The following is a 23,659-nucleotide window of genomic DNA, read 5'->3' on the forward strand; positions in this document are numbered from 1 at the left end:
AAATCGTGACCTGGATGACTGAGAATCTCCATAAACTTTGTGCCTTATTATTCATATCTTATAGTATTATTAGTCCACATGATGTTGTTGCCTCTAATCAGATAGGCATTCTATGTCCCAACTTCCCTTTATGCTGTTACCTTTTTTATATAAAATTCTATTCTCTTGGGAGAGAGATTTAATTTCAGTTCTATCAGTCAACACTGATATCTCTCTTTTAAACAGCAGTTACTAATACATCAGCACCAATTAGCAGTGCAATCTTAGTTTTAAAGCGGTAGGTTGGACATCCCAAATGTTGACGTTGCTCTCGCTAGTTTGTATTGCATGAAATTCAAGTGGGAGATGCCAAACAGATTATAGTGATTGAGAATTTTTAATTTGTGATGTTTTCCTACATGTAATAACATCGTATTTATTCTCTGGGTTGTTTATAACCATCTGTCTCTTGTTCCTTGAAGGCAAGAAGAATTCAGCCTGCCATAGGGTCTTCATTGTGTAACATAGTGTCTAAGAAACATATTGTGCTACCCTGTGAGATACTAGAAGTGAGAAACTATTTTGGTCTCTCCTGTTGAGAAACATTCACAATTCAGTCCATGTACTAACATTATGTTCTTTCTCACCATGTACCCTTCAGCTGCATCTGACATTCTACCTCCTGGTGTTTTGTGCTGTTCATCAACATAACATGCCTGGCACAGAAAGAAATCTTTCTCTCTGCCTGATTTCTCAAGCATATTAAATGCTCTCACTAATAATCACATGTAAAACTGTAAGGCAATGTTCTCGTAATAAGGCAATCTTCAAAGACCCTCCAAACTGAACTACTAATAGCTCACTGGACCCAGCATGCAGCAACTAAGAGGCACTAAGTATTTTAGAGCAATATTCTTGCAAGCAAACTAAAGAAAATGACTAAAAAACTTAAGGTAGAGGGGGAGATTGGATGGTTTCTGTCCCACGTGGAAGGCCGATTACTTTTTTGTGTTGCCCACTTAGTGCAATTTGGTGGAACGGCTTCTCGTTCATATGCCATATTATTGTTGGCTACAAGCAAACTGTCGTGCAATACTAATGAAGGGCAGGTGAACAGCATGGTGGTTTTTAAGACAAATGGCCTCTTGGCTTCGACAGGCAGCATTCATTTGGAATGAATCCCAGTTCTTGAACTTTCCCCTTCTCTGTATGTGTGTGTGTATTTTCCAAATGAATTGGAAAGTCTCTTTGCTGTTTTCCACTATTTAGCCAAGGCCTCTAATGAAATGAGTAGCGTTCTTAAAAGTGATTTTTCTAACAGTCAAGAAAGGAACAGATTGGCTCTCAATGGCACGCTCATCCTGACAGCTACAGAAGGAGAGTCTACAAAATTAAAATTCACTATTCAAAGCGATGTTATGTTGGTGCACCTTGGGAAGAAGTCACCCTTGGGTGATGTCATGATGTCATGGAATGGGGGCATATAGGACTATCTAGCAAAGCTGGCTGAGGAATTCTGGGAGTTGAAGTCCCCAAGTCTTAAAGTTGCCAAGGTTGAGGACCCCTGATCTAGAGGATTGAAACAATGCAATTGTCATAGTGTTTCCTAATTTACTGAGGTAGCAAAGATAGAAAAGTAGGGTAATTGAGATTTGTAGATTCATCTAGTATGACCAGCCTTCCATGATCTGTCTTAATTGCACACAAAACATCAAAATAGATATATCAGTAAATGGATACTTCCTCTGAACAAATGTGAATGTTGCAGAAAAGGCAAACATTTATTTATTTATAAATACGACTTAATGGCTGACCGTATTATATACAATAAACTGGGAGGCTCAGAAAATAATAAAATAAAAATATAGAAATACATAACAATCCTACCCAGTGCAAAAGAAACATCACTCTTCCCACCTTGGCATCCTGCCATCTTCAGATCAACTCCACAATAAAATTGCTGGGATTGCAGTAGATGGAGAAAGGAAGTTTTAACCTTTGTCCTTCCGTGGCCCAGATGAAAAGAATTCATCCCAAATTTCTGTTTGTATTGGGAGGAAATAAGAGCGGTGAATTTCCTCTCGGTGCAAATAGCTCCATTGAATTGATTTTTTTAATTAGGATTGCAGAGTGTAAAAAAAAGGTTTAAATGTGCTTCCTGTATCTGCTGTGATCTTTATTTCTCTTCTCGGCAGCTATTTGCTGATTAACATTAAACACAAAGATATATGTGATATAACATATCTAACTTAGCACTACAGGTAGTGCTCGTCTTAGGACCATAACTGAGCCCAACATTTCTGTTGTTAAACGAGACATTTATTAAGTGAGTTTTGCCCCATTTTATGACCTTTCGTGCCCAAGGTGTTAAGTGATTCATCGCAGTTGTTAAGTCAGTAACAAGGTTGTTAAGTCAACCTGGGTTAACCATTGATTTTGCTTGTCAGAAAGTCACAAAAAGGGATCACGTGACCCTGGGACCCTGCAACTGTCATAAATATGAGTCAATTGCCGAGCATCTGAATTTTGACCAGATCATCATGGAGATGCTTCAACAGCCATAAGTGTAAAAAACAGTCATAAGTCATTTTTTTCAGTGTCATTGTAACTTTGAACGGTCTCTAAACAAACTGTTGTAAGTTGAGGATTACCTGTATTCTGACCCATTTTATATGATTCACTAATGTGCTGTTAGAATAGAAAAAGAGAGCCAAGAAGTAATTTCAGTGGAATGCACATTTCCTATGGGATATTGTTTTATTTTGGAAAATAATTTTTCTTATTTTACATGAATGATTTGCTATTTTTGAGTAATCTTATTGGCCAGAGATCAACTGCACATTGTTTTATTGATACGCATCTTATTAGGAGTCTATTGCACTTTATAATAATTTGCTTTGTGAGCACTGTCTTGCAAAAGACTATAATCTTGAACTTGTTTTGAAAACTAAAACCATGCGGATGGTTTTCTTATTTTTAAATAACTTCGAAATGAATATCAGGTTTTATGAAGATGGGGATTCTTCCCACAGCACGAAGCCCGCTTGCTGTGTGTTGAAAATGTATGGGAATCAGGGGATTAAAACTCTCATAAAAATAAGCAGATTGAGCTTTTTGTGTATAAGTATATGTGTCATGGTGCTTATACAATGAGATTTTTATATAGTACTTCTGAGAGCTGCGTTAAATTGGCCCATCTGGTTTTCTCCTCTGTAAAGGCTTAGCTGTAGAAAGCCATAATTTCTGGATCAAAGCAGCTTGGTTAATTATTCCTGAAACACATGAAAATTAATATACATATTTTGTTTCCTTAGAAAGCACAGGAAGACAATGAAAGTAATGTCAGCCACTTAATGACTCTTTTGTACCTTTCAACCAAGAGACCTCAAAAGAACATCAAGAAAAATCAAGGCAAATGCTATTCCCAGCTGGTATCATTAAACATCTTGTATTCTCCAGAAATTAAAAAACTCTGTTGGTATTCTGGAAGGGCTGAAGAATAAATATTACTAAAATAAAATACGTATCTCTAGAGCCTTGATACCTGCTTTATTAGAATTCAGACAAATTGGCTAATTACAAGAGAAGCTCAACTTAGAGGAGTCAATTAATATGTGGTATGACTTGTTAAAAGTTGTTCCTTCAAACAAAGGATTACTTCACTGTTTTTGAATTACAAATGCAGAGAGCACTCTCCATCAATAAGATAGTAGGTGAATTGATGAATTTTGGCTTTCCTGGATATCCATTATAATTTCTTCATGAGATTATTTTTGATATGCAGAACAAATTGTTGGAAGGAGAATCTGCTATCCAGGAACTTTGAGATCAATTTTTTTTCCTGTAACATATTGGGAATCGTGCTGAAAACAATTCTTTAGCCACAAGCGAAGTAAATACATAGCAACTATTAGGAAGGACCAGTTAGTTTGACCTTTCCCGGCTTGGTTGTATTCATTATTTAATGGGGATAACCATTGTTTCTGAACTACTTCAGTGCAAATGCAAAGATTTAATCATTGGGACTGCTTAATAAGTGACCTTTTTATTACATAACTATTTCTTTCCTACAGTAACCACATTTTTTTGAGCCCTAATTCACCATTTAATTATGCTTTCTATTGACCAAAGGCTTTCTTGGAAAATGGAAAGGTCAAATACTGCATTGTTCCTTGCTGATTAAAATACAGTCCTCTGCATTTGCACAAGTGAGGTTTTATACGGGATAGATTTCTTTGATATGTATAGTACACTGAATTGATTAGAGTTAAGGCATGCTAAGCTACGTATTTATGTAGGCAAATCAGGTAATCCTTAAGTTACAACCACAATTGAACTTGAAATTTCTGTTGCTAAGCAAGACAATTGTTAAGTTTGTTTTGCCCTATTTCACGGCCCTTTTGGCTACAGTTGTTAAGTGAATCACTGCGGTCGTTAAGTTAGTGAATTGGATGTTAAATAAATCTGGCTTTCCCATTGATTTGCTTGTCAGAGGATCACCAAAGGTGATCACATGATCCTGGGACACTGTAACCATCATAAATAGTTGTCAAACGTCCAAATTTTGATCATATGTCCATGGGGATGCGGTAACAGTCATAAGTGTGAATAATGATCATAAGTCACCTTTTTTCAGTGTAACTTCAAATGGTCACTAAATGAATTATTGTAAGTCAAGGATTATCTGTAAAATGATTAGAAAGAAGACACTCCAAATCATTTTAAACGAGTAATAAATGTTGATCAGTCAGCATTTTTCCCTGGAGAATTAAAAGAAGATTTAGCTCGGACAAACTTAGCTGATATGGTGGAAAAGAAGGAACAGTAAGTAACTTTGACTTGAACAGAGGGCCATAAAGTAGTATTTCCTACTATTTCTGCATGTATTTCAGTCAGCTACCTAAGCTTGTTTCTTAAGAACAAATCAGGCAAACTAGTGCATAATGGCCTACCCTATGGGGACATTCACCACAGTGATCTCAATATGCTGATTGTATTTTACACATGAATGAGATTCCATCCTGTGCTTTATGAGTTTTGCATAGGAAGAAAAACAATTGTTTACTTTTCTGTGATGGAAATTGGGCTTTTTTCATTGGTCCATGTAACACTTGGAAATAATTTTCTTACTTCCTGTTTTCTGTTAGAATTTGTGGAACAATTTGGAATACTGTAGGAAACATGATCAGTCATGCAATTAAAAGTACTATCTTAACAACAATCTCAGTACTAATTATTTTTTTAAAATTGATCGTAATTATTCCATTTTGGGGTAAGCAGTGTCATACAAAGCACTGAATTAAGTGAGAAGATAGTATGCAATCCTCCCCCCTCAAGACAAGATAAAAAGAAAAGTAATATATGTAAATAAATCTAGTTTATACTAGCATATGTAAGAAAACCCCCAGAAAGTGGGGTGGGGATGGGTAGGGAGTATTTTAAAGCATGACAATTGAAGAGCAAATCTATGTTTTAGTCTTATCTGGTAAAACCCATTAGCCCTTCAGTTAAGCAATCTACAAGTTCAAGCAGTTCACAATTAATGAATTCACTGCTAAATTCTCTAGTAATGAATGCACTAGGAAACTGGAATGTTGCTTATTTTAAAACTCTGAATCTTATCCAAATCAACTAACATTCTATTAGAATTTGCAAATCTTAAAATTTCTCCATTCATTTTCAGATTTTGCTAAACATTTTACTAGGAATATAAATGTATTTGCTTCATCTGCATAATCCCGCATTATATCGTTGTATGATCTGCAAATGTTCAAATGTTTTCCTGTCAAACACAACTATCTTGTTCTTTGATACATTATTTTTCAGATCTATATTGCTCATTGTGTCATGCAAACTATCTGAAGTTTATTGCAAAGCATTCTCATTCTCTCCCAATAAGCATTGTTTTCACAGAAAAGTAAATGCACATTCACATCCTCCCAGCCAACATGCCACCACAAACATTCCCCATATATTTATCCATAGATTCATTACGTTTCCTTATTCTATTTCCTACTAACACTGAACAACTATGGAAGCAAATTACATCTTATTTTAACAGTTGTCCAGTTATACCATCAATACTTGTCATTCTAGCATTTTTCAATATACTCCCAGCATTTATTACTTCCTTTTCATCAGTGGTTTCTTGGACCCTAATATTTATTGCCTTCATTTCAGTTTCACTCATTGACATATCAATATCACTCCTGTACAAAGTCTAAAATACTCCTTCCAGCATTCTCTCTCTTCAGCTTCATTGCAAATCAATTCATCACTTTTATTTTTAAGTCCATTCACCATGCCGGAAGCATCTGGTTTAGCAATTTTCGCCCACCTCCAAGACGGTTTTTTTTTTTTTTATTTCCATGAAAATTGCTTGGCATTTTCTCTGCCTATTTTAATATTAGCCAATCACTGCTGTCTTTGACTGCATTCTTTGCAACAATCTTTTTTTCTTTATACAATCTCTATTTCTCATCTGTTATAGTGATTATTCCCTTATATGTGGTTTTCTTCATCTGTAGTTTCTTTCAAATTCCACCAATCATTCTTTTTCATATTTCTCACATTTTTCTGTGGCACTCTGATAGAAACAGGGATAGAGATATATAAATACAATTTCTTCTGTCCCAGGCATCTTGCATGTATTGCTTCATTACATCCATTTTCCATTCATGCAATTGGGTGATTAATCTTTTTTTCTACTACTTTTTCCTATACTATTTATATACATTTTTTTCTGCAATCATTTCATTTTCACTCTCATTTCTTTTACTTCTTTCATTGTCTTTCAACTCTATTTTTTTCCAAAATTCCTTTTGGACTTTAAGAAACAATCTGAACCACATTTAAAAATCTCTGATCATCTTATATCCTATGTCTTTCATCGGTCGCCTCAAGTTTTAAATTTATATTTGTTTCTTTGCCATGAATATGTGCAATGCGACTTATGCTTAAATCGCAAAATATATTCCAAACAAGAATAAACAAATGGTTTCTGAGCAGATATTTGACAGAAATCAACACTCTTATTCATTGTGATCTCTACAGATGATCCAATCATTTTTTTTCCTGCCCTCTGGGGTCTCATGCCCAACCATTTATTCATGTTGCCTAGCAAAATGTTTTTCCCCTGAACCAGTTTCATTCAGAAAATTGTGGAATATTGATCAGAACTCTAATCTGGTTCTTCCATTACCATAATTCACTGGAGCAAAACCCGTGACTTTCTTCAGTTTATGGATTTATGCTTCCATACATATCTACAACAACCCATTTATACTTAAATACTAACCCTTGCACATAGTTTAACATTTTCACTCATAATTAAACCTATGCCTTCCCTATTTTACATCTACTCTCAATTCCATTCCTCAAGGCTACTTTTATTCATATATCAATTATGACATCTTTCTACTTTCTCTTGTTTCACAGGTACACATCACATCTATTTTTCTTATATTCATTCCATTTGTGAATTTATTATCTCTACCATTTATTCTTGCGTGACTCTAGGAAGTAATCAAGGAAGATGGCCTTCACTAAGATATGCAGGGAATGTTAACTAAGCAAGAAGGGCTGGAACATTAAATTTAGAAAATTGAGTTGACTTTCAGTAGTGGCTCAAAGAGACTACTTCCATTTCTACAATCAAACTTGTAGACTTATTGTAGTCGGTCTTAATAATAGAGTTTTAGCTTTCATGTGGTTGATTCCCTGATCAGATCTTCTTAGTATTAGAATACAACTTCCATATGCCACATTGCCACCTTTAATGGACTGTGTGGGTGACCTTAGGGAATGAAGGGAAGAGATGCGGCCTAGGAAACAATCAGACAAGAACCCCCAGAGGCTTAATGGTCAGAGAAAAAAACTTAGGAAGCACCGACCATAATGGGTCAAGCAGTTAAAAGTGAATGTGGTAGGTTTATACTTCCCGACTTGCAAGATTCTTTTAAGATAGCCTTACAATAATGTAGAATAAGTTCATTTAATGATGTTTCTTAAAGATCTGAGATCCCTACATGAGTCCATAGATACTGATCTCTGCTATTTATCCATTCTTTGGTCAGTTAAAACTTTTCTGTAATAGTTTTTAGTAAGACAGACAGTAGGTTACCAGATTTAATAGCCTTTCTACCATATGCAGCATTGTCTGCTAAAAGTAAAGAGAATTTTTGCATATTTTGGCCATCCATAATTGAAATTCAGTTTCACTCCAAGCATGCTCATACTATTTGATGTAAGGAGGATCTGTAATCTGTAATCTAAAGACTTGCAAAGTGTTTACCTGCATTGTATTAATATTAAAAAACACTGATACAAAGTATTAGCACTACATATACTAATATGCACTAAAGCTGCATATTAATGGTGATAATATATATACATATATATATATTGAGAAATAACACAGACCATAGAAGATTGACAGGATCTATCTTGATCATTTGAACTTTCAGTACTTCCCATATCTTATCAAGGATATATATTTGGTTCCTTTATGCCTCTATTAATAAATATTTTGTCAAAAATGCGTTAGAAAAAAAAAGTGAATTAATATATCTCATGTTTTTAGTGTCAAAGCAGTACTGACCGCAGATCGATGAATGTATTTGCTCTTCTTTACAGTCCATTTTGGAATGGAAAAAGGGATTTTGAAACAAGCAATAATTATCTTACTGACTTAAAATCACAGAGAATGCAGTAAACATTTTAGGCAATATTCAGTGATGACATAAAAAGAGAGAGAAATTTTGCTGGTGGCATTTCCACCCTATTATTAAATAGCTATGCCAACAAATGAGTTTTATTTTATTTATACTCATTTTTATCTCCCTTCAACATTTTGCACTTATTTTATTTTCTTAACTGCCCTCTTTCAATTAGACATATATAGTGCAGAAAAGAGCAATAAGGATGATAAGGGCTCTGGAAGTTAAACCACATGAGGAACAGTTGTGGGAACTAGGTATGTCTAGTCTAAGAAGGGATGAAATGATAGCAGTCTTCCAACATTTGAGGGGTTGCCAGAGAGAAGCAGGGGTTAACCTATTCTCCAAAGATTATTAAAGAGATCCAATCTAGAATTAAGGAGAAATTTTCTGGCAGTGAAAGCAATTAATTAAGTTTGCCTCCAGAAGCTACGGGTGCTCCAACATTGGAGGTTTTCAAGAAGAGGTTGGACAACCATTTGTCCAAAATGATATAGGTTCTCCTGCTTGAATAAGAGTTATATTAGAAGATCTCCAAGATTCCTTCCAACCCTGTTATTCTGTGTTCTATATATTTATCTGAATACCATATGGAATAAGGTTAGTTTTCTAATAATTGTATTATACCAGATCTGGACTATTTATTTTGAGAGAGCTTGCACAGGATTGAAGTAATGTCCAAATAATTGAGATTCAGATGGTTTAGGTTAAAAAATTATTTGATTGCCTCTGAATCAGATTTACTTTTTGGATTAAATCATCCAATCACTTGTTTCCAAACTAAGCCAATGACTCTGTGGCTGGGTATCTATTTGCAGAAAGGTCCTTTTCTAACTTTAATTTACTTTCCAAATCAGTGTGACTTCCTTAAATTATCTGATTTGGAAATCCAGTATAGTTCAGAAATTCCAATTGAACCAGTGATCCAAACTGATTCAAAGTGAGCTGACATTTGAATTGGTGATATATTAATGTCCACAGGCCACGTTGCTTATCATCTCAGGATACCTTATTTATTTGCATTGAACTTCCAACCTGCTGACCTTCGCTTTTCTTTTTTAAATGCACAATGAATATGCTTCAGAAAGAAGTCTAGAAAGCTTCTTTTATGCCCTAGCTTAATAGTTCCACAATTCTTTCTATTGGCCTTTCCTTTTCATTTGCTCATCTCCTATAATTCTGCCTCTTTCATGTCGCAATTTCTTTCATCAAAATTCCCTTTGGCAAACTTTTATCTCTAATATGCTGTTGTTGCTTCTTCCTGTTTTGCTCTTTCTAAATTTACTGCACACTGCAGTTTTCTTCACCTATCCTTTTTGCATTACAGTCAGGGCTGCAATTAGACAAGTGAGCTACTTACCTTAAGCAGCAGATTCTGACTGAGGATAAAAAGATGCTGAAAAAGAGAATTTTATGTCAGAGTTTACTTGGTACCCTCTAAAATAAACCCATTGCTGGCTTTTGCATTATACTTATTTATAAGTTAAATAAAATTATACACACACACACACACACACACACACACACACACACATACATACATATCTAAAAGTCACAAAGAAGTGAAAGAAAACACTTCTAGAAAGGCATGGGTTATCCTGTAAAAAGTTTGGTCCCTGATACTCATTGATATAATTGTTGTTAGTGGTCGATAGAGATTTTTGGTGGGTACTTATTCATGCATATGATCCATATAACCTGATTCCAGATCTTTAGATCCCCTACTCCCGAATTGCTTCCAAGTCTCGGGCAAAATTGATTGACTATTTTTTCCCCCTTCCTTTCTAAACAGCCTTTGCAGCTGGAGTGTGATCTCTGTGCCATTATTTCAAACTCGGGTCAGATGACAGAACAGAAAGTAGGATCTGAAATTGACCAGGCTTCCTGTATATGGAGAATGAATAATGCTCCCACCAAGGGCTATGAAGAAGATGTTGGGAAAAGGACAACAGTAAGAGTCGTCTCCCATACCAGCGTCCCTCTTTTGCTTAAGAATGCAGACTATTTTTTCAAGGAAACCAATAGTACAATTTACGTCATCTGGGGACCTTTCCGAAATATGAGAAAAGATGGAAGTGGCATTGTATATAATATGCTGAAGAAGACTGTGGACAGTTATCCTGGGGCCAAAATCTATGTGACCACTGAAAAACGGATGAGCTACTGTGATGAGATCTTTAAAAAGGAAACTGGGAAGGATCGGTAAGTCCTGCATTGCAGACCAAAATAATTATTTCACTAATTTAACAAGAAAGTACTGGTTTTTTTAAAAAATCTGTACATGTCACCAATAAATCAATCTCTCAAATTAGTGTTTTAAAAGGATACACTCTTTTGGCTGGTGTTTTTGCCCTTGACTAGAAAAAAGTCCTATCCATTATCTTCTATTCATCATTTTCTTTCTTTTTGGCTAAGATCCTCAAACATACATGTTTATACAAAGGATTTTAATACTGTATGTTTACAACATTCCATTTGTTTAAGGTGCCAATTTCCATGCTTTAAAATTTGTAGGAAGGATAGCTTCATACTCAAGTGTTTAGGTTGGTACTGTCAAATGATATACAGGTACTGTAATTGGCCATATACAGAAAGAAACACAAGAGAAAAATACATTATTAGTGTACTGCTTGTTAGAGGTTTTATGAAGTTTCAAGCCTTTTGGTGTTTTATAAGCATGGGATGATAATGTATCCCAAGGTAGATACTATAGACCAGGAGTGTCAAACTGCCGGCCCAGGGGCTGGATGTGTCACAAGGAAACCGCGCCCACCCCATTTCCAGCAATGGGGGAAAAGGTCCGATATGTCGCGTGACATCGCGGGTTTGACATGTCTGCTATAAACTATTCTTATGTTCTATTTAGCTCCAGATGTTTGTATTAAAGCAGCCTTATAAAATTTGAAGAGCAGAAAATAGATTGAACAATTAGTTGGGCCATTTAAGGATGCACTGTTGTGGTCAGTTACAAAGAGAGAACAGAAAGTGCTCTATAACATCTTAGGCCAATTTTGTGGAACAAACTACACAAGATTCAAAAAATGAAGTAATACAACCCAGGTGGTATTTAAACAAAAAATGATTAAATTTAAATGGCTTAGCCAGAGATTGTTTTTTTTTTTTCTGGTCACGAAGAGAAAGGTGAGGGGGAAAAAAGTGATTTTGAAGCTTTTTCTACAACTTTTTGAATAAATGTTATATGTCTTTGGATGCTCCCAAAGGAATTAAATTTGAAAGGACAAAATGTGCTTAATAAAGCTTTTTTTGTAAAGTATCATTAGTTTACACAGCGCTATACAGAGCGTAAAAGATCACTACACCCTAAGTTGATTGTGTGAAAGTTAATAGTGGGAAATAGCAGGTGAAGAGAAAGGAAATGTAGCTCAGAAAAGACAGGATTTTGAAATAGAACTGACAATAAATTCATACATTCATTGACTGAAAAAAATTTAGGTTTTTTTTTTACAGTATGGATTTGTATGTTGCCTGAATGTTAAGGCAAGAAAAATGTTAAAATGTAGCCCTAATAACAAAAGGAGAGAGTTGTAACTGATATTTTCTTTTTTTTTATTGAAAAATTTTGTAAAAGTTACAATATACATCCCAAAACCCACCCACCCTAAACCCCACCTCTCCATCCCCCACTTCCCAGAGCTGAGTACAGGGTTACAAATATAATAATCATACTCTAACTAACATTAACCAACTATATAAATAACCAAGTCCATAATGCGCTTTAATTCCAATAAACATAATATAAACAAGTTAATATACTAATTATTAAACAATACTATATCCAAATTGTTAAACAATACTAATACTAAAAATAATAATAAAACTAATAGAAATTCTACTATAATAAACTCATAATAATAATAATACTCTAAAATTTACTCATAAACTAAATGGAACTATTTAGTCCCATATTTATTCTGAATATAATCTATCCATCTTCTCCAGACTGAAATGTATCTTTCTTGTGAATGATCCTTCAGATAAGCAGAAATTTTAGCCATTTCTGCTGTAACTGATATTTTCTTATATCATACAAACACTCTAATCCAGTGGTTCTAAACCTGTGGTCTGTGGACCCCTTGGGAGCCACAATGTCATCACCGGGGGTCAAAAACTTGAAGAAATGTTATGATTTAATCTTGAGTTTTGTAGTCCATGACCACTAAAGGGGGTCCACAGTGAAGAAAAGATTGAATGTAGAGATGCATAGAAAAAGTCTTCTATTTTTTATATGTAGCTTTCTATAGAACACAGCAAACTCTGTAAACACTGACTTATACCTGCAGCAAAGATATAGGATTAGTCTTCCATTGTATTATTTCTCAGCACCTCTGAAGCAGACTGATAATAGCACTTAGATTTATATACCATTTCACAGTGCTTTACAGCCCTCTCTAAGTGGGTTTATAGAGTCAGCCTATTGTCCCCAACAATCTGGCTCCTCATTTTACCGACCTCGGAAGGATGGAAGTCAACCTTGAGTTGGTGAGAATCGAACTACTGGCAGTCGACAGAATTAGCCCGCCAATGCTGCATTCCAACCACTGTGCCACCATGCCTCATTTCTATATAAAAGAGTTGCTATATATATAAAACAATTTGCCAAAAACACCTAGTGGAGTTTAGAGTAGAGTAGGACTCCAATGTATGAGTTTTAGATCAAAGTACAAGGCGGTCATGTCTTGTGGGCCATGTTGACTCTTCTGCCATGTTCCATATGTTGCTGTCTCAGTCTTGGCCCCACGGAGACAGCAAAGTCAGGCATAGAAATTTATTCTGTTTGTGAGCCATTTGCTGAACTGTCAAATAGTAACCGAGCTCCATGTGTGAAGAAAATGTACACACATCTTGCCAAACCATTAAACATTTGTTCACTCTTGATTTTTCTCCCTTAGTTCTTGTTTTGTTAGTAAAGCCAGATATTTTTTGCTTCCACAGATAAATAACTTTTCTTCCATTAGGGTGGTATTAAACAATGCTCTGGCTTTGCAGCAAAATTAGGAGGAAGCCAAAAGCTGCTCATAGGACACACAAATGCACAGCTTGTGTTGGAAATGGAAATTTTGGGAGGCTTATTCTTAAAATATTAACTGTGGAAATGTTGTATATGGCTAATGTGTGATCATAGTCTCGCAAAGTAACAAAACTCTAGCTTGTTGAGCCATTATCAGACATTTGATGGTTCTGCAGAGTGATATGATCCTGAAAAATGAAATACTTCTGTCATTACAGTATCTATATTTTTTTGTAAAGTATCACTAGCTTACACAGCACTGTACAGAGCGTAAAAGATCGCTACACCCTAAGTTGATTGTGTGAAAGTTAATAGTGGGAAATAGCAGGAGAAGAGAAAGGAAATGTAGCTCAGGAAAGACAGGATTTTGAAATAGAACTGATAATAAATTCATACATTCATTGATTGAAAAAAAATTCAATCTATATTATATATTTCTTGGAGATAGTTAAGAGGCATGTACTATAGTCTGTACATAGTATAGTCTGTACATTCTGTAATGCAAAATGTAGCAAAATTAAAAATTTACTAATTCTATTTATATATGCTGACAGAAGAGCCCAAACTAGCATTTTTAAGAATCCAATAATAAGAATTTTTGGGGATTGATGGCAAAATATCATCAAAGTTCCTACACTGCCACTCACTTCTCACTACATTCTACGCCACTATGTATTTCTCTATTATTTTTCATTCATTGATGTTGAGATACAATAAATGGGAAGCCTAACAATAATTATTAATTTATTCAGATTATATTTTAACTGGTCATTTTGGTGGGATAAGGTATTCTTTCAGCAATGGATCATAGTTTGGAAAGATTCCCTCCATGTATGCAACTCAAGATTATTTTCTCCATTGCTCTCCCCCCCCCCCCTCTCTCTCTCTCTCTCACACACACACACACACAAAGCTCTTTTACCATTAATTAACTCTCCAGGTTCCCAAATAGCTCTTAACCAAGTAAAAAATAGATTTCATAAACAGGCTGCTAAAATTGTGATTGCTCTCGTTTCCAATATGAACGTGAAGGCAAGTTTATTCTTTTCAGATACTTTTAATTAGTAAGGGTCCTTTAAGTCACAGTATATTCTCCTTTTCTGAATTATTGTTGTGCATAAAAATTATACTGTGGCAGGTAAACTTTCATACTAATGTGTTTTTAGTTTGTACAGTCTTGAAGGTGCTCAAAAACTGACAGCTTCTTCCAGTATTTTGTTAGCATTATTCAGGGCATGATTAAATACACAGGTTGAGATGAAAGGAGAATTTAAGCTATATGTGAAAGGATGCCAGCTAGTAGCAAAATGTGAAAAAAGATTTCTCCCCTTTTTGGAGTGTTTACCTGAATTTTGATGTGCAGTTTTGTTTCCCTGATGTTTAAAAATGTAATAGAAATTCTTACAGCATCATTTAATTAGTAATAGCTAGGGGAAAAAATCTTTGTAGATTGCATTGAAAGAAAAAGAGTTCATTTCAGCTTAGTAAAATGCATGGAGAGAAACTCTAGAGAGCATTTAATTAGCTGGCACCAAAGTTGCTCCATCTTCTGGGATCTCTAAAATTAATGAAGGTTAGAATCAAAGAGATCAATGCACCACGTACTGTAGCCTTATCAGATAATAGTGTAGAAAGGGAGAGTGGTTTAAATGGAAATTCAGCTTGCAACTATTTACAAACAAGCCATTTTCATAGAAATGATGCTAAAAATATCACTAAACAATGCTGCTATCAGTTAGCTTCAACCACAGCCAACCTGAAATTTGTCTTCCTATAATTGTTTATCCTACAGTTTACCGCTTGACTATATAGCCCCTAAAACAAATAGTGTATCCTCTCATGGTTAACACCTTGACTAGTGGGTCTCTATTCTATTCAGCTATTTACATGTTACATATTACAAAATGTGACTGTCACCTGATCTCAGATAGCATTCACACCAATAACTTGACACAACTTCCTAATTTGATGCACTGTGGATGTGTTAACACTTCTTCAACTACCCAATTCCCAACCATATGCTTTAATATAGTTGCAGATATGCTCTATAATGCAGGTTCTGAGTGCAGATCTCTGTATCACAGCAAATACATGTTGCTTTACATAGACTCAGGAATAGTCCTTTTTTCATCTGAAATTTATAACGTAACTTTGAAATGCAGGATTCTTGGAACACTTGAAACAGCTTATTCTGAGCTTGGCATATTCTGAACTCAGAAAATTTTGCATTACTCTGCTTTATTTTATTATTCTATTTTATTATTTTATTTTATGTTTTATTTTATTTTATATTTTACTTTATTATGCCTTTGAGTCAGTATTGACTCCTAAAGACTGCCTGAACAGGTCCTAAAAGTTTTCTTGGCAGGATTTCAGAAATGATTTGTCATTGCCTGCTTGCTAGGACTGAGAGAGACTGACTAACCCCAAATCAACCAGTTGGCTTTATGCCTCAGGTAGGATTAGAACTCATAGACTTAGGCTTTGACCACTATACTAAACTGGCTCTCAATAACTCTGCTAGTAACCTTTCTGTTACAAGTTGAAAATTATGTACAAATAATGCCAGAATATTAATCTAGTGGAAGATCTTTCATATATACAAGAATATATATAATTCCAAGGTGGCTTATGATTTGGTAGATATTTTATGCTTTCATTTCAGTGTTTCAGATGACTTTGGACTAATTGGTTTGATCCAGGCCTTACAGAAGATATCCCAAAGATATAATCAAGTTCTTTAGTTTTGAACATGTTATTTTCTGTTTTTGGATCGAAATTTACAATTTATTCATCCTAAAATGCTTTTTTATGTGAATCTTTTATGTGAAATAGTTTAATCCTATTATCATAAGTTCCAATAGACCAGCTACTCTATCATTTCTGTCCTTTCCATTCATGAACCTCCATTTTAGGATAAGCTTCTGTTTTTCCAGGCGTAGGAATAATATTTCTTTTTGCTAGATTCAGAATATGTCAAGAAGAAATACATTTGCAGGGAAATATTAGTATCCTATAACACATATTCTTTATTCTCTACTTTTGGAAACAAACTTATGGCTATGTTACCTAATTTGAATATTTAGTCTTTTATTTAGCTCCTAAAGCCAAAAAAAAAATGTTTGTGAGTTTTATAGGGTAGTATTCTTACTTGTATCCTTAATAAATGTGCCGGATAGTGTGGCATATTTGGATATGAAAATGTGTTTTATCATGTAAGGTAAATAAATGGGTTTTGATTTTGTTTTGTTTTTTTGCTGTTTATTGACTTCTACGTTAAGTTTCAAGGACCTGGCCTCATGAAACCTGGTTAGTTACTATATATTGGCACAATGGGTTTACTACTGCAACAATTCATATATGGCCATATGACTGAAATAATTCAGCACATAAAACTGTTTAGTTCAAAGTAATCTTTTTTTGAGATTCATTTTCCAATCAGATGTGGGTCTGAGTGCTATTGAGAGTGGATCTGGTATACAGTAGGTGTATCATATTCATCTCACTTTTCAACCTCATTTCTATCTTGCATTTCAGGATGGTAGATCATGATCTTGAGTTCAGGTGCTAACCAGACTCTTATCTACTTAGTTCTGCATGAAGACTACTTTGAAAGTCTTCTGATTGAGCTCTACGTCTGTCTTTTCTGATCCAATGTTTTCCAAAATACAACCCTCAGAATTCCTGGGCAGTATACTTATTATGCTCATTAGAAATTCTATTCGACAATTGTACTGCAACCAACTTGAAACTGCCAAACTGAGGGAAGTCTACCATAACAACCCGCAACTCTCCAAATTTTGTTATGTGTTACATTCCTTCTTTCAAGATAAACTACGTCAACTTTATGCCTCAAAATGTAAAACTATTTCATGAGTTCTTTTCCAGAGATCAGATCAAGTTCCTTAGTAAAGTTGAGCTCAACTCAAGGGTGTTTTGATCTTTTTAATAATAAATCTGTATTTGTATAAATGCTTCTTAGCAGACGTGCATATTAGAAAGAATAATATAGGTTTGGCCATTGGTGTTCAATTTTGAAGAAGTCACCATTTGGAGTGGTAATGTTGAACTTTGTTTCACATCTTCTAGTCTAGATAGACTTTTAATATTCTGAATAAAATTCTCTTTTGAATGGTTTGTATTTTTGTGTGTGAGAACATGTACTTCCTTACATTTATCATTTATTCAAATTCCAGACTTGATGTATCCAGAAACGTTTTAACATTTTCTCAGGATACTTCCTTAATTCTTTTTTTCATCTTCATTAATGGAATAACTAATCGCCCTGTTGGCTCAGATGAATCCTTCATTGATGAGAAAACACAAAAGCACAACAAATTAATGTATTAAATAGATTTTTTTAATTATAAAACACAAACTACATCCTCTAAATAAGCAGTTTAAGTGTTTTAAAGGCTACATAATATGCTAAAATACATCCTCTAAAACTCTGAGATGCTAGCAATATGCCTGATAGTTTTTGGTGGTTTGGGTGTGTTGGGGGGGGGGGAGATTTTCATGTGCACTTGGATGAACAATGGGGAAGAGTTTTGGTGACAGAGAGCTTTCCCAAAGAGGGCTCCAAATTAGAAGACTGCATAGTTTGGAGCTGGATGGGGAGAAAGGGAAGAGGTTCAAAGTAACCATATCCTAGAACAGGTGTGTCCAATCTATGGTCCACAGGCCATATACAGCCCTGAACAGCTAATGAAGAGGTCCCACAAGATGGTAAACTCTTAACATTATCATGTGCTTTATATATATTAACTATATTCTATATTTTACATGCGGCCCAAGACAATTCCTCTTCCCTCACTGAGGCCCAGGCAAGCCAAAAGGTTGCGCACTCATGCTCTAGAACAGGGGTCCCCAACCCACGGTCCATGGACTGGCACCAGTCCGCGGCATGTCAGAAACCGGGCCACACAAACCAGTGAAACCCCATCTGCAGGATGCAGGGAGCATGTGGAACCACGCTTGCTCCAGTCTGCGGAAAACCTCTCTCAACGGAACTGGTCCCTGGTGCCCAAAAATATGGAGATCCCTGCTCTAGAACCTCTCAGGATATACCTAGTAAATGAGAAAGTTGAAGCTTTAGTCCATTTTGGGTAAGCAAATAAAGGATTGAACTTGATTGGATAACATTGTCTCTGAGTTTGAGCCTGATAATCAAGAACTTTCCACTACAAGTCAGGAATTAACTAATAAAGAACTTACTGGTGGTCCTTCTAAAGTTCTAAACTTAATTCTCCTAATCTATTATTAAATGTTTTTATGTTTTTTTATAAAGCCATTCTTAATGAATAAACACGTTCATGTTCATTAGCTGAGAATTCTGATTTCTTTTTTTTTCATTCTAGGAAATGAACATAGTTTGGAGCAACTTTATGAAAATTATGGCTCTTAGTGTGCAAATAATAAAATAGCCAGTTAATTTATATTTGATTTATATTTTTGTAATCAAAATATCTGAGCATATTTGGATTGTATGAGATAAATTCAATACTGTGTTTACTTTTTACCTAGAAGTAAATCCCCTGAACAAAGTACAGTGTGTTTCTGAGTTTAGTTTCGTGGGGTTATATTAATGTTAAGCAATTTACATGTCTTTATTATGTTTTCTTCAATGTTTTATTTAATCAAGATATATCACTTTGGATAAAATCTAAATTTGCATCTGCAAAATTTGACAAGTCCTGTAGAATATTCTATAAGAGAACTGCTTATGAGACTAGGTTATGGGCTATATCCATTCATTTTTACGTACATTTTATAGTTGAAAAATGGCTATGAGGACTTACTCTGTTCAATCCTTAAGTCACTGAGTTACTACATTAAAAAGGCTATTTGCTTCCACTACATTATATTTATATTCAGTAGAATTCCACTTGTGCTAAAAGAAGATAATTAAGCTTTTCCCCAGATCTTGAAACTCAGACTCAAAGGAAGTTTCTCTGGAAAAGCACTTGATATGGCAAGAGACAACAGAGGAAAGTAAATTGAGAAAAAAAAAATCAATGTCGTGTTCTGAAATTTGCCAGATTTAGATCAAATCAATAGGGGTTTTTTTTGCCTGTTGCTTCTTTGTCAATGTTTATATTTTCATGGTTGAGGCACCCATCTCTTTTTAATAGCATAGTGCCAATCAATCAGAAATATAAATTGAACATATTTTCCTCATGGGAAACAGCCAGTTTGGAAATGAAAACAGTCCTGTTGGAGCATTTTAATCAGCATTTTGTTTCTCACATTCGGCCAACCATATCTTACTTTATATTCTCTGATTGTTGTTCCCCGTAAGTGGTATGTAGAGAAACTGGGGCCATATCATCTGGCCTATCACTACTTATCCCTAACTTAAGATAATTTATGAAAAAGGGTAAAATTCTCACTGATCACTGAGGAACTTGTAAGTGGTATGTAGAGAAACTGGGTCCATATCATCTGGCCTATCACTACTTATCCCTAACTTAAGATAATTTATGAAAAAGGGTAAAATTCTCACTGATCACTGAGGAACTTGTTATCTGTCTCCATTGAGAAAATTGTCCACTTATTTGTACTCTGTTTTCAGTTTTTTAAGTATGACTTGGCCAATAACAGCAGAAGAATCTTTGATTAAATTCTCAAAAGCTTGTTGAGAGTCCAAGTATCTGAATTTAGGTGCCTTTGCAGAATCCAAGCTGATTTGTCTTAGCAAGGCTTATTCCTCTCTGCGCTTGGTGATGTTCCTGTGAAGTTGAGCTACAATTTCTGGGATGTCCCCTGTGTTTATGTTAAAAACCTAGTTTAGTGTTGGCTATTTTCTGATCTTCTAGTATAACTGAGGGACAAGTTATATAATTTTATTAGGAGGTCAGCAATTTTGGGTTCTTAAGAAAATCTCAGACAGATGCCACCAGGACCAGTTCTTTGCTCCTGTGTGATCTTTCAAGTTCTTCTCTTGCAACTTTAATTGACTTTAATTGTCCCACTTGTCTCCTTGAGAAAATCAGTACAGGCTTAAGTATTTGTACTTTGTTTCCTGCAATAATTCAATAATATGAAGAATTCACTCGGTTTCTGTATCTCCTATTCCTCTTTAGCATTCCTTTCATACTTTTCCCCATCTAAAGGCCCAATGCTTTTCTTGCCCATTTGAATAAACTTAAATTTTCTTAATGGTGGTTTGTTTCATCATTGCATTTCTTTATACACTCATTTTTATTCTATCAGTCATGTACATCAGATTGGATGCCAATAAAGGGAAAATTAAGGAGATTTAAAATTTAGAGTATGAGAAATGCTTACTAACTTGGATACCTGATGTATCTAGAGCAAAGCTAAGCTACTTGGCTTATTGATGCAGTCATCTGCAAGAATTGTGCATCTTCCTTCAAATAACATTCCCTTTATGTACCACCACCCACCGAGAAAATTCACTTGCTGCTACAGCAATACCTAAACTTTGAATATGTATGGAAATTAGAATGTTTCCATGTTAATTTTTTTTCTGGTAGAACATACCAGAAAGCAGACTCTTTGAGAATATTTTTCACAATAAACTGAACCATGAATGCTTCCTAGTTCTCTTTCTCTTATTTGTCAAAAATAAATATGCCTGTTGTTTTCTTCAACAGTATTGGTGACTAGTATGGGAGAAAAGTACCATTATTGACATAAATGGTTTTTCACCTTCATCATGGTTTATTTGTTTTTTCAAACAGCATACTATTTTTATTGATTATCAAAATACTTTTTTTCTTTTATAAAAACACAAGTGTATCTACTTAATCTGCAGTGTCTCTGTTGTAGTACAAATAATGGCAATTTTGGGAAGCATTTGACAATAGTGCACATATTAAGAGGTAGTTTCTCTGTGGTCACAAATAAGGAAACTTAAACACTATATTACTGAAAAAACAACTCCCCCCCCCCAAAAGTAGCTATGTAAGTTAACACAACAGCAACATACCTTGTTTAACCAAGAGAAAATTCGCGGACTGTGAAGAACAGTGATTCAGATGAGTCAATTCTTACTGAAGGAACTTAAAGGTAGCCTTGAAATTATGTCCATTTCAAATATTTATTTAACAGCAAATATGAAACCAAGAAGAATATCTGCTAGCACTATAGAGATTCAGTGTCATGCTTTTATCTTTTGTTCAGTGCTGTGAATTTTTATATTTTGTTTGAATTTTATTTATGTATGAGATAAATTCTTGGCATTTTTGCCACTGAAAACTACATCCAGGGATTTCATGTACCAAGAAACATTTTACATCAGAAACTGAAAAGCTTAGTGACACAAACATCGATGGCAAAATATAAATGACTAAATAACTGTAAGGTTCTATTTTTTTTGCAAAGGGTAAAGCACCTGAATAAGTCCATCAAAGTCACTCTTTGAAGATACTTTCCAGATTACATAATGCTGGTAGATCCAGATTTCACGTTGAAATAAAGATAAAAGGCCTCTTTTCTGATTCAGATGATGGGAGCTGAGGAAAATCTTCATTAATTTTGTTATCACAACTAGTAGCTATGCAATTGCACATTAAAATGGCTTTGGGGTATTATTTTAATGTAAAAACCAGAAATTATACTTGTAATTGTGTTAGATTCAATAGGATAAAACGTTCATTCAAAAGATGCCCCTGAACTTCTATGTGATCTGAAATGATAAAAGATTGATGTGCTATTGGGAAGAATTGCGGCGATCAAAATGAATGTTTTGCCAAAGTTTCTTTTTTTATTTCAAATGATACCTATTTTAAAGAATGAGGTTAATTTAAATGAATGGCAGAAAGGTATTAACAAATTTATCTGGGCAGGGAAAAAACCAAGAGTAAAACTTAAAATTATACAGGATATTCATGAGAGAGGTGGACTCAAGGTACCAAATTTGAAATTGTATTATGATGCTGTGGTTTTAACATTAATAAGTGATTGGGTTAATTTAACAAATGTAGAAATACTCCTCTTAGAGGGTTGGGATTTACTTTTTGGATGGCATGCCTATTTAATTTTTAATAAAAAGGTTGATAGGGTCTTTAAATCTCATATTATAAGGATTTCTTTACTTCGGGTTTGGAGGAAATATTATAGAAGCGATTTTAAAATTCCACTATGGGCTATACCAGGGCATGCGATAGAAGGGATAAGGAGAGGAGTCAAGATGGATAATGTTTCTTATGCACAACTACTTAGATGGGATGGTAAAAATTGGCAATTAAAATCTTCGGAAGATTTAATACAAGAAAATATTATTTATTCATGGTTTCATTATAGACAAATAGTGGAGAGGTGGAAGATAGATCGTAATGTGGGTTTGCTTAGAGAAGATGAGAATTTATTAAAACAAATAAAAGATCAAAGACGAACCCATATTAAGAGAATTTATGGGGTGTTAGTAGAATTGGATTCAGAAGCAGAATTAGTTAAAGAATGTATGGTCAAATGGGCACAAAATTTTGATGAACCGGTTCTATTAGATACCTGGGAAATTATTTGGGTGAGGAATGTTAAATTTACACAAGCCCAAAATTTAAGGGAAAATTTTTACAAAATGTTTTATAGATGGCACCTTGATCCACAAAAAATGTCTCGTATGTATCCTGACTTACAGCCTAAATGTTGGAGATGTGGATGTTTGGATGCTACTTATTATCATATCTGGTGGTCATGCAAAAATATAAAAGCTTTTTGGATTAAGATATGGTGGAATATTCAAAGAATTTTTAGAAGAAGGGTAAAATTTACCCCACAACTGTTTTTGTTAGGCATTGTTTCTGATTGTGATACTAAAGAGACTATATTGATGTTAAATTTAATCACAGCAGCAAGATTGTTAGTAGGGCAATGTTGGAAGAAGGAATCTTTGCCTACCTTGCAAGAGTGGTTTTTTAAAGTTTCTTATTTGGCGGAAATAGGAAAGATTTCGGCTTTCTTGAAA

The 23,659-nt window shown here is 34.6% G+C and overlaps 1 protein-coding gene across 5 annotated transcripts in view; it reads left to right on the forward strand.

The window, feature by feature from the left end:
• Positions 1 to 23,659, forward strand: part of ST6GALNAC3 (ST6 N-acetylgalactosaminide alpha-2,6-sialyltransferase 3) — a 317,603-nt gene that overhangs the window by 195,448 nt on the left and 98,496 nt on the right. For 4 of the 5 annotated variants that reach the window (XM_039327182.1, XM_039327186.1, XM_039327187.1 and 1 more), the window contains exon 3: positions 10,489 to 10,898. In XM_039327182.1, coding sequence (XP_039183116.1) covers positions 10,489 to 10,898 — 410 coding nt within the window. Of the gene's footprint in view, positions 1 to 10,488; positions 10,899 to 19,085; positions 19,138 to 23,659 lie in introns of those variants that run through there. The other variant, XM_039327188.1, reaches the window with a different exon arrangement.

The sequence above is a fragment of the Crotalus tigris genome, unplaced genomic scaffold, assembly GCF_016545835.1.
Source record: "Crotalus tigris isolate CLP2741 ecotype Arizona unplaced genomic scaffold, ASM1654583v1 scf7180000024358.1859470, whole genome shotgun sequence".
Classification (NCBI taxonomy): Eukaryota; Metazoa; Chordata; class Lepidosauria; order Squamata; family Viperidae; genus Crotalus; species Crotalus tigris.